Source organism: Tachyglossus aculeatus, chromosome 11 (assembly GCF_015852505.1).
Source record: "Tachyglossus aculeatus isolate mTacAcu1 chromosome 11, mTacAcu1.pri, whole genome shotgun sequence".
NCBI lineage: Eukaryota > Metazoa > Chordata > Mammalia > Monotremata > Tachyglossidae > Tachyglossus > Tachyglossus aculeatus.
The window spans coordinates 52,999,822-53,010,930 of NC_052076.1; the positions used below are offsets into that span (position 1 = coordinate 52,999,822).

General features: G+C 54.6%; 2 protein-coding genes across 3 annotated transcripts in view; one reads left to right on the forward strand and one right to left on the reverse strand.

Moving 5' to 3' along the window:
* Positions 1–1,263, forward strand: part of BCAR1 (BCAR1 scaffold protein, Cas family member) — a 120,062-nt gene extending 118,799 nt beyond the window's left edge. For both annotated transcript variants that reach the window (XM_038753621.1, XM_038753620.1), the window contains exon 7: positions 298–1,263. In XM_038753621.1, coding sequence (XP_038609549.1) covers positions 298–810 — 513 coding nt within the window. In that variant the 3' untranslated portion in view covers positions 811–1,263. The remainder of the gene's footprint in view (positions 1–297) is intronic.
* Positions 1,264–3,815: 2,552 nt separating this feature from the next.
* On the reverse strand, positions 3,816–10,882 carry LOC119934793 (chymotrypsinogen A-like). Its single transcript, XM_038754331.1, is given in 8 exon segments — positions 3,816–3,977; positions 4,558–4,694; positions 5,286–5,466; positions 6,418–6,496; positions 6,908–6,987; positions 7,546–7,650; positions 7,653–7,739; positions 10,784–10,882. Coding segments are annotated over 8 exon segments (930 nt in total).
* Positions 10,883–11,109: the final 227 nt, after the last annotated feature.

Here is an 11,109-nt window from a genome sequence, read left to right on the forward strand (position 1 = left end):
CTCGACCCCGAGGGGTGATGAGAGTGAATGGGTGCTTCAGAGGGACGAGGCTGGGGGCTTATTGGTGGTGTTTCCATCTCTGAGGGTCCCACCCAGGCCTCTCCCTGCCGTCACCCCAGGGACCCCCTTGAGTTGGCTGGGGAGGCTTACCTGAAGGCATCTGATACCAGGGTCCCCGTCCATCTCCTGGCCTGGGCAGAGGGCAGCTTTAATAACTCTCCGTGTCCTCTCTGTCTCCTCTTTCTCCACCTCATCCCCCTCCCGACCCTGCCGTGGCCACCACCTTCGCTCCTGCAGCTGAAACAGTTTGAGCGCCTGGAGCAGGAGGTGACGCGCCCCATCGACCACGACTTGTCTCAGTGGACCCCCCCGCAGCACTACGCCCAGGTGCGGGGCGGGGGCCTGGGCTCCTCGGACCGCCAGCTGCTGCTCTTCTACCTGGAGCAGTGCGAGTCCAACCTGACCACCCTGACCAACGCCGTCGATGCCTTCTTCACCGCGGTGGCCACCAACCAGCCCCCCAAGATCTTCGTGGCCCACAGCAAGTTCGTCATCCTCAGCGCGCACAAGCTGGTGTTCATCGGTGACACCCTGTCCCGCCAGGCGAAGGCGCCGGACGTCCGGAGCCAGGTCACCCATTACAGCAACCTGCTGTGCGACATGCTCAAGGAGATCGTTGTGACGACCAAGGCGGCTGCCCTCCAGTACCCTTCCCCGACGGCCGCCCAGGACATGGTGGACCGGGTCAGGGAACTGGGTCTGAGCACCCAGCAGTTCAGGAGGGTGCTGGGGCAGCTGGCGGCCGCGTGAGGAGACTGGGGACGCGCTCCCCCGCCGACCCCCGTCCCCGTCCCACGTGGGCTTGGGCCGCCGCCGGACTCGGACAAGTGCTTGTGTCTGGTGAGAGAGAGAGAGACTGAATCCAAAGGAAGGAGAGAGAAGCTCCCCGCTCTGCCCACCCCGGCTGCTGGAACCCTGTGGTCACGGACTGTAAATGAATCTGTACATATTTAAAATAGCCAAGGAGGCTGAAGGCAGACTTCCTCAGAGGGACGACCCACAGAAGAAGAAATTCTCCCTCCCACTGCCGTGTGACGACAGACAAGGGTGCAGTTATTGCGCTGGGCCAAGAACGGACTGGGGACGTGAGCTCTCCGGCACCAGCGCGGAGGTGTATTTTATCGGTTGGCAGGGCACAGTCGTGGTTTGTGTGTTGCTGACCTGCATCGAGAGGAAACACTAAAGAACTATTTTTCGTTATCATTTTTCCAATCAATCTACTAATGGCCTTCGTTTAAATAAAAAAAAAAAGAAATCCCATCGTGTATGAGAGTAGAGAGAATGGGCAAGAGCATTAAAAGCAGAAGGGAAGAAAGTTTGGGACCATCGTGGTAGCCATCGAGGGAGAGTGTGCTTAAAGCCTTCGGATCCCCAGGAGTGAATCAGTCGAATGGTATCTCGGGGAACGATGGTAATACGAGGAATTCTGGGTGTGGGGAGAGCTTTAAAACACTTGTTTTAAATTAGGGGAGAGAAAGAGCAGAGTGTGTTTGCGTGTTTGTGTTTGTGTGCACGTGCATATGGAATTGCCCGTGGGTCCGACGCTGGATGCTGTCGAGAGGAAGGAAGCTTTGCCTCCCGGGGCGTTTTCACCAACAGCAGAAATCCCAAACGAAACCAAGGCCTTGAAACTTGGGCTGCCCCATTGGGTGCCGTCTCCTTCATCCTCAGATGTTTGCCCATTCATTTCCGTGAAGTGGAGGAGCAAAGGGGTTTGAAGATCTGCCTCTCCTTCCTGCAGTGTGATCACCACTTTTGCTACCCTTCAAGAAGGAAAGGCATTTTGGCCTTGGCATAGACAACCCAAACCATGCCAAATATCTGTGCACGATAGGCACTGCCAACTTAGGAACCATGGAGCTGAAGGAAGCGCACGAGGCAAGAAAGTTGGAGAGGAGGGGCCCTGTTTGGCCTCCCTTTCCTAGGGAGAACTGCAGGCTCTGGGAAGGAAGGAAGTTACCATCAACCCAGAGCAACTGTCGGGTCTGGGCCAGGCGGCTCCATGCTGCTTGTGCCCAAGGTGAGCAGCGTGAGGTTTGACCCATCCTTGACCCAGGCGGTGCTAACCTGAGGGGCCCGGGGCGGGACAAGGGGAAGGGAGTCAGTCGAAGGCCAGCAGGTGTTTGTTCCAGGCACTTTTTACCCACAGCGCTAAGATAATGCCCTGGTGCCATATTGGGGCTGAGTGGTAGGTTACCGATTTGAAGAGAGGAAGATCTTGCTTATTGGTTTTGCTGAGGGAAGGCAGAGGCCAGGACGAGCTACACGCTTCCTGGCTTCTTCTGAGGGTGACTTTGTTCTCATTGAATCAGTCAGTGGTATTTATTGAGCACTCACTGTGTGCAGGCACTGTACTAAGCACTTGGAGGGAACTTCCCAGATTCCTACATGGTCGTCGAGTGAAAATGACCATCCCTTTGCTCCATCGTTTCCTCCGCGTTCTAGTGCTCTATCCTCATTTGGCTTGCCAGTTTGTCCAAGGTATCCCTGATGACCCCTGAGGTGCGGAGATGTGCTCTTGGTAGCTTTGTAAGCTGATGGGAACAGGCAGACCAGAGGCACCTTCCTTCCGGTCCCCACGGAAGGTCCAGTTGGAACTTGCCCGTCGGATGGGGCCAGGTCCGTGCCATGTCACAGTCTGTAATCTCCTGACCCCCTTTCTGCTGAGGACCAGAGGACTCTGCCCTGGAGCTCCTCTTTTTGGTTGGGGGACAGGAATGGTTGGCAGGAGCTGGGGATTGCTGGTATGATTGTCGGAATGAGAGGTCTTGGGCCAAGGTGGTGGCTGGCGTGTTTGCTAGCAGGAAGGGTGGGAGCTTGTAGGGGGGCAGCCCGGAGCTGATCAGAGGCAAAGCTGGGGGAAGGGAAGGTAAACTGGACCGGAGCTGTTTGGCCTTAGCAGGCATAGTTGGAATTGCCCCTTGAATGGGACAAGGCCATAGGGGCCTGTAATGTGTGGTTGGAAGTCCTGACTTCAGATGATTCCTGAACCTGGTGTGTTAGTGATATGATCGTCGGACACCCCTGGAGAGTGGGGAGGGGGTGTCTGTTGAAGGACAGAGGCCCTTGGGCCAGCCTGAGGGAACAACTGGCCTTCCTGGAAGAAGAACCACGAGAGGAGCACAAGGCTTCTCGGCCTCCGTGGGCTGGATGGGGCTGGGGCTACATCCGATCCTCACCAGAACGACTTGGGAGCTGGGTATTGGAGTCGCGTTGTGGGCTCTCAGTTGCCCAGGGGGGTGATATCCTTTCCCCTGTCTTGCAGTTCCTGCTGCTGCTGCTTCTCACCCAGCTTTGCAGTGGCTGCCTTCAGTGGGAAAGCTAAGCACATTTCTCTCTGGAATCTCCCTTGCTCATATCTAGGCTGCAGGTGGGTGGGGAGACGGCGGTTGGACATGTGGGAACAAACCTCAGATGTGAATGGAAGGAGGCTCCAGCCCCAGGCCTGGCGAGAGGAGTTCGCAGCACCATGGGGGTTGATATGAGGGGGAAATTGCCCCCTTTGGCTGAGGTTAAATTGGGGCCTCAGACGTAAGACGTGGAGCCTCGTGTGTTCCCAATAACAAGGAGGGCCCAAGGAAGAGCACGCAACCAGCTGGGAGCCTAGGCTTTATTTCTGAGTCAGCTAGAACCACAGCAGCTCCACTAGTGACCAAGGGATTCGGCTGCCGGAGGGTGGGTCTCTGGGGCCGGAGCCCAGAAACCAGCTCGGGAGGATGGAGGACAGAGACCGGCTCGGGAGACTGGAGCCCGACTCAGTTGTTGGCAACGATCTGGTCAACCCAGTCCCGGAATGCGGACACGCGGCCGTAGACGGCGGGGGTCGAAGTGGAGCAGAAGCCACTCCCCCAGGACACGATGCCCACCAGGTGCCACGCCTCACCACGCTTCTGGATCAGCGGGCCGCCAGAGTCACCCTAGGAGGAAGAGGTGGACAGGCATCAAAACGGGAGGCGGTGTAGCCCAGTGGACAGCGTGCCAGGCAAGGAGTCATAAGAATTGGCCCGAGTCACTGGCAGCAGTGTGACCTTATGCTGGTGGCTTAACCTCTCCGAGCCTCAGTTTCCTACTTTGTAAAATGGGGACAAGGTTCCTGCTCTCCCCACCTCTTAGAATGTGAGCCCTGTGCCGTGTGGGACAGGGACTGTGTCCAAACTGATTGTCTGTATCCACCCTGGTGCTTAGCACAGTGCTTTGGCACGCAGGGGGGGCTTAATAAATACCATGATTATTATTATCACTAGTATTGTTATTATTCTTTTTCCTATACTTTCTGGCCCGGGGCTCAGTGCCATGCTGGAATCAAGGTTGAGGGGGCTAAAGCCTGAATCCACCCCTGACCCCCCCAACTCCCTACCAAGCTGAATCCTCCGGGCAACTTTCCCTGCTACTCTGTGCCGCTCTCGGCGAGGAGGCAGGCTGGCCCGGCTCACGTGGAGCTGCTGAAAGTGGAAGGGTTGGGGACGGGAAGAGAGAGGGGTTACGCCAGTTACTCACCATGCAAGAGGAGGAACCAGCCGCCCCAGCACAGACCATGACGCTTTCGTAGATATTACTGCCCCAGTATGACTTGCACTCCGGGGTGCTGAGCAGGGGCAGAGCGGTCTGCTGCAGCCGGCTTGGTGTCTGCAAGGCTGAGGAGGGAGAAATGCGACCCGGGGACCATCAGCCAGGCAGCTGGTTGGGTTCTAATCCCAGTCCGCCACTTGTCTGCCGTATGACCTTAGGCAAGTCATTTCACTTCTCTGTTAACTCATCTGTAAAATGGGGATTGACTGTGAGCCCCATGTGGGACGGGGACTGTGTCCAACCTGATTAGCTTGTATCTACCCCAAAGCTTTGAAACGTAGTAAGCGCTTAATAAATAGCGTGGCTCAGTGGAAATAGCGCGGGCTTTGGAGTCAGGGGTCATGGGTTTGAATCCCGGCTCTGCCAATTGTCAGCTGGGTGACTTTGGGCAAGTCACTTAACTTCTCTGTGCCTCAGTTCCCTCATCTGGAAAATGGGGATTAAGACTGTGAGCCCCCCGTGGGACAACCTGATCTCCTCGTAATGTCCCCGGCACTTAGAACAGTGCTTTGCACATAGTAAGCAATTAATAAATGCCATTATTATTCTTATTATTAGAGGCCCTGCACTGGGGCTGGGAGATGGGGCTGGGGCAGCAAGGAAAATCCCCGGGACCCGTCTTTCCCCCGAGAGGCCCGGCAGGGCCAGGCCCCTACCATTGTAGCGGGTCTTGCCCCAGCCGCTGGTGACCACCAGATCACCGCTGTCGTAGTCTTCACCAGCTTCAGCCAGGCACACGGGGGACACGGTTTCGGAGAATGTCAGCGGGGAGGCCAACTTGATCAGGGAGATGTCATATTTGATGTTATAGTCATCCCAGTCCGGGTGGGTGAAGACCTGAAAGATTAAATAAATATCCGTGGATGACGGGGAAGCTTCCACCGACGCCGTGGCCCTCCCCAGAAGCGGGACTGGAGGAAGGAGCAGCATCTCTTTAAATTATCACCCTCCCCACCCCATCTCCCTAGTCTGTTGATGGCGTCAGGGGTAACAGGACAGATATTCATTCATTCAATCATATTTATTGAGTGCTTACTGTGTGCAGAGCACTGTACTAAGCACTTGGGAAGTACAAATTGGCAACATATAGAGACAACGGGCTCACAGTCTAGAAGGGGATAGTCCCCGGAGCCTCTCTGAGACTGGCCCTTGGCCCGACCCAAGGGAGAGACTTTCTTTACTCTGCTCGGGGCAGTTCTGGAAATAGCAAGAACCCCTTTTCTGGCTTCATCTCTCCAGGTTTCATTGGCCCCTTCCTGGCCCAGCCCAGCCCTCCTCTTCCACACCAATGGCTGACCGGCAACCAGGGTTTTAATAATAATAATGTTGGTATTTGTTAAGCGCTTACTATGTGCCAAGCATTGTTCTAAGCACTGGGGTAGATACAAGGTCATCAGTTTGTCCCCCGTGGGGCTCACAGTCTTCATCCCCATTTTACAGATGAGGGAACTGAGGCCCAGAGAAGTTAAATGACTTGCCTAAGGTCACACAGCTGACCACTGGCGGAGCCGGGATTAAAACCCACAACCTCTGGCTCCCCAGCCCGGGCTCTTTCCACTGAGCCACGCTTGATCCGTCGATTTTAATGAAGCAGGCTGTGCTCTGTAGTCTGCCTGGGCCTCTCATTGCTAGCATGATCCCCTCAGTGCCCGGTACAATACTCTACACACAGTAAGCACTTAGTAAATACCATTGATGATTGATGAATCTGCTCCATCTCTGTCCTAGGTGTGGGGGATGGCCCTACCAGGTGGGCTGTTTCCCAGGTGGCAGGCTACAGGTACCCACCTTCGCCACAGCCATCTTTACAATCGCCTCCTTATCTGAGCTTCGGTCGTGCTCACCAAGGATCACGAAATCGGACCTCCTGGAGACAGAGGAAACAGTTTCAAAGTGTGGCCTCCTGGACCGATCTGAGGTGAAAGGCCGGAGAGGTCTCCCTTCCCCCAAACCAGCAGTCCCTTTCCCTCTATGTGTGTGGGTGCCCACGTGTCTAGCGGCAGGTACGAGGATGTGTGTGAGAGTGGTTCCGAGTTGATTCAGAAGCTGCCTTGTTCCTCACTGCACTCATTATCCCCCTCTTCTTCCCCTCTCGCTGCTAACTAATTTGGAACCAACAACTCCCCGTTGCCGAGCGGAGCTTCACGAGAGGCCAGGCCCCTTCCTGGGGTGATCGCGTGGTTTCTCCTCCCTGCCATGCTAGCTGTCACCAGGGCCCCACTTCCTGCCGGAGTCCAGACCAGGCCCCACTCAACCGCTCAGGTGGCTTCCTACTTACGCGACCTCACAGTGAGCTGCCGTCACCACCCACTGGCTGTTGATGAGGGAACCGCCACAGAAATGCCATCCAGTTCCATCCTGCAATGCACCCCAGGAGAGCCCGGTTATCCCCCAGAGCCCAAGCCACCCCCGCTGCGGCCGCCACCTGTGATGTCCAGGTACCCGCTAGAGTGGAGGCCACCCGAACTGAAATTCCAGTGGGTGTGGGTAACTAGGACCTTCCGGATCCCAGTTTTGCCCTGACTTCATTTCTGAATCGCCTTGTGCACAACTGGAGTTTAAGAAGCGCCTTGGGATTTGAAAATAGAGATGACCAAATGGGTTGGAAGGGGTTTTTGGGCATGGAGGAATCATGCCTGCTCCAGGGGAAGAGCCTTCTCTTAGAAAGGAGTTTGGGGAGCAGCCTGTTTCTATGTGATTTCTAAAGATAGATGTGTCCACACAACAGGCAAGTTCTCTGCAGGGTTTGGGGGGCAGTGAGGGGATGGGGATGCTGGGGACAGGGCTCGGGTGTCCTTTTACTGCCTCCCTGCCTCCCGCAGATCTCCACTGGGCCTTCCTGCAGCCGCCTTCCCTCATTCCCCCCGACCATCCCCAGCAGCAAACGGGAGTGGAGGTGGCACAGCCATTGATTACCTGCAAAGAGACCTGCCACGGCCACGACCCAGGCTTAGCTTCTTCGCCGTTCACAATCCTGGCATGGCCAGTGATGACAGGCTTAATGGCCGGAACCCCGCAGCCTGCGGGAGAGAGAGAAGTCGAGCGTCACTCCAGAGCAGAGCCCCTCCGCTCGCCCAGCATAGAGCCAAGATGGCCCTGCTTACCTTGAGCTGCGACCGCGAGGGCCAAGAAGGAACAGAGAGCCAAGAAGGCCATGCTGGACCCAGGGAAGAAGTTTGTCTGGATCAGTGGGCCGGACCTGGCCCTTTTATAGGGAAGAATGGCGAGCAACCATGGAGAATTGGGGCTGTGGAAGGAGAAAGTCCCATCCATGGGAAAGCACCCGGGTGGGTAAACACAGCTCCGTCGTGATAAAGTGATTAATGGGCCACTGTGGCACGGTAATTCTGATTGCCTCCTTAGGCTGTCTCCGGGCCGTTTGCAAGGAGCGTTTCTGAGGGGCTGAGGAGATGGGAGCCGGGGAGACAACCAGCATGTGACGACTTCGGAGTTGAAGGATTGGTCTTTCCACAGGCACATAAGGTATATGATTGCCCATGCAGAGAGTTGTGTGTGTGTGTGACTGTGAGAGGAAGAGGCCGGCCAGCGTGGTCTAGGATTGGTCTTTCTACAGGTGTATATTAGGTACATGATTCTCCATGCAGGTAGTCATGTGTGTGTTTGTGTGCATAGTGGCTCAGTGGAAAGAGCCTGGGCTTTCGAGTCAGAGGTCATGGGCTCAAATCCTGACTCCGCCACTTGTCAGCTGTGTGACTTTGGGCAAGTCACTTAACTTCTCTGTGCCTCAGTTCCCTCATCTGTAAAATGGGGATTAAGACTGTGAGCCCCCTGTAGGGCAACCTGATCACCTTGTATCCCCCCAGCGCTTAGAACAGTGCTTTGCACGTAGAAAGTGCTTAACAAATACCATCGTTAGTATTAGTATTAGTATTATGTGTGCATAGTGGCTCAGTGGAAAGAGCCCGGGCTTTGGAGTCAGAGGTCAGGTCTCATCTGTAAAATGGGGATGAAGACTGTGAGACCCCTGTGGGACCACCTGATCACCTTGTAACCTCCCCAGTGCTTAGAACAGTGCTTTACACATAGTAAGCGCTTAATAAGTGCCATCATTATATGTGACTTTGGTAGAGAGAGCCTGGCAGCATGATCTAGGATTGGCCTTCTCACAGGTTTATAAAGTACATGATTGCCTGTGCAGATAGGTGTGTGGGGGGGGTGAGCATGCATGCTTCTGTTTGTGTGACTATGAGAGAGAGATGCCAACAGCATAGTCTGGACAACAGAACTCAAAACTCTGCAGTCAGGACAAATAGCATAGTTATTATTATAATTATTATAGGACAAGATTCCTTGCCTTTGTTTCCTATGAGCCGTGTCAGTGTAGCCAACAAACTCCCAGCCCCCTGTTCTCAGGCCCCAGCCCCCATCCCCCCTGTACACAGTAGGTAGAGCCAGCTCTATCTTGGGCTTTCCTTCCTACCCCCGGGCAGTTGAAGGGGCACAAGCTGGCATTAATCAGCGGTGAAGGGGAATGCAACCTCTGTGCTGTTCCTTGGCGGGGTTGACCAAAAGTGGCCACTGCCCCTGTCCAAACGCGTGTGGCCCTGCTGCTTCTTGGAGTGGCCTCAGGCCTGTCCCAGAGAGCTGTCAGCCACAGCTGATATTTCTTGGCACTATCGGTTTTTGAGGACGGGGGCAGGCCCTCCTTCAGCCGTTGCCCGTCTATGAGAAACCGGCCCACCACTTCCCAGCTTGACCACCTGCCGGCTCATTCCCTCCTTCTCACGGGAGATGTTGAAAGTCAGCCACTTTGGCCAGTATTACCCATTCCCACCATCCCCAGCCTGGAGCGAGACCTTGGGCCGCCCGAACAAGGCCACCATCCCCAAAAGGCCCCAGCTCTTTCAAAGCTTCTGAAAACTGGAGCAAAGGTTGCCGAGAGTTCTTGGCTTCTGATGGATCAGCTCCCCACTGCAGGCCCTTTACTGGTAACAGCCTGGTGGTTCACACTTTCTCCTTTTAGTGAAAAATTTGTAGACTTTTCTCCCCCCTCTCTGAGCACTTGCTTCCTCCTCCACGCTCACGCACCTGGACCAGAGTGCTCAGTTCCTGCTCCTGCTTCCCTCCAGCCTGTCAGAGAGCCTTTGCCCCAGACCTGATCCAACATAGGGCAAAAATTATCTCATTTTCCCCCAGTATGCCCCCAGCATGGCCTGAAACTCTATACTTCTGTCATAGAGAAGCAGCGTGGCTCAGTGGAAAGAGCCCGGGTTTGGGAGTCAGAGGTCGTGGGTTCTAATCCCGACCCCGCTACTTGTCAGCTGTGTGACTTTGGGCAAGTCACTTAACTTCTCTGGGCCTAGGTTCCTTCATCTGGAAAATGGGGATTAACTGTGAGCCCCATGTGGGATGACCTGATTACCTTGTATCCCCCTCAGCGCTTAGAACAGTGCTTCGCACTGTAAGCACTTACAAAAGCCACCATTATTATTATTATTATAATCACAATTAATAATTGTGGTATTTATTAAAGTGCTTATTATGTGCCAAGCACAATATGGTCAGGTTGGGTTCATTCCCTGTCCCACATGGGACTTGAAAGTGGGAAGGAGAATGGGTATTGAAGCCTTAATCAGTGGTGTTTATTGAGTGCTTACTGGGGACTAAGCACTATACTGAGTGCTGGAATCCTCCTTTTACAGATGAGGAAACTGAGGCACAGAAAAGAGAAGTGACTTGCTCAAGGTCACAAGTGGTGGAGCCAGGATTAGGACCCAGGTCCTCCGGCTCCCAGGCTTGGAGTCTCACAGTAATAATAATTACTACAATTATGGTACTTGTTAAGCTCTTACGATGTGTCAAGCACTGTTCTAGGCGCTAGGGTAATAATAATAATGGCATTTGTTAAGTGCTTACTATAATCAAGTCTGACATGGTCCCTGTCTCACATGAGGTTCACAGTCTTAAGTAGGAGGGAGAACAGGGAGAACCCATTTTACAGTTGAGGAAACAGGGACAGAGAAGTCAAGGGACTTGCCCAAGGTCACAGAGTAGGCAAGTGGCGGAGCTAGAATTAGAACCCAGGTCCTTTGAGTCCCAGGAGCCCGGACTCTTTCTGCTAGGCCACACTGGTTCCTGATGTCCTGACATTAAACCTCAATCCCTCTGGGAACTGACCCGGCTGTCCTCCTACCTTTCTGACGGCTCCATCTCCATCTTGCTGGTTGGCTGCTCTCCTGCCTCTCATCTTCTTACTGTGGGCGTCCCCCAAGGCTCGGATCCAAATCCCCATTCTTCGCACCCCATAACCACATTCTCGTCTTGTCTGACTCTTAGCTGGGCTCTCCTCTTGCCTCCAGGACATCTCCTTCACCTAAACACCCTGCTGGTGCCTCAAATGCGACAAATCTGAAACGGGACTTATTCCTCACCGGCCTAAACCCACCCCTCCTCCTAAGGTTCCCAACTGGGCCAGAAACGGCACCCTTCCTCCCAGTCCCAGAAGCCTGAAGCCTCCAG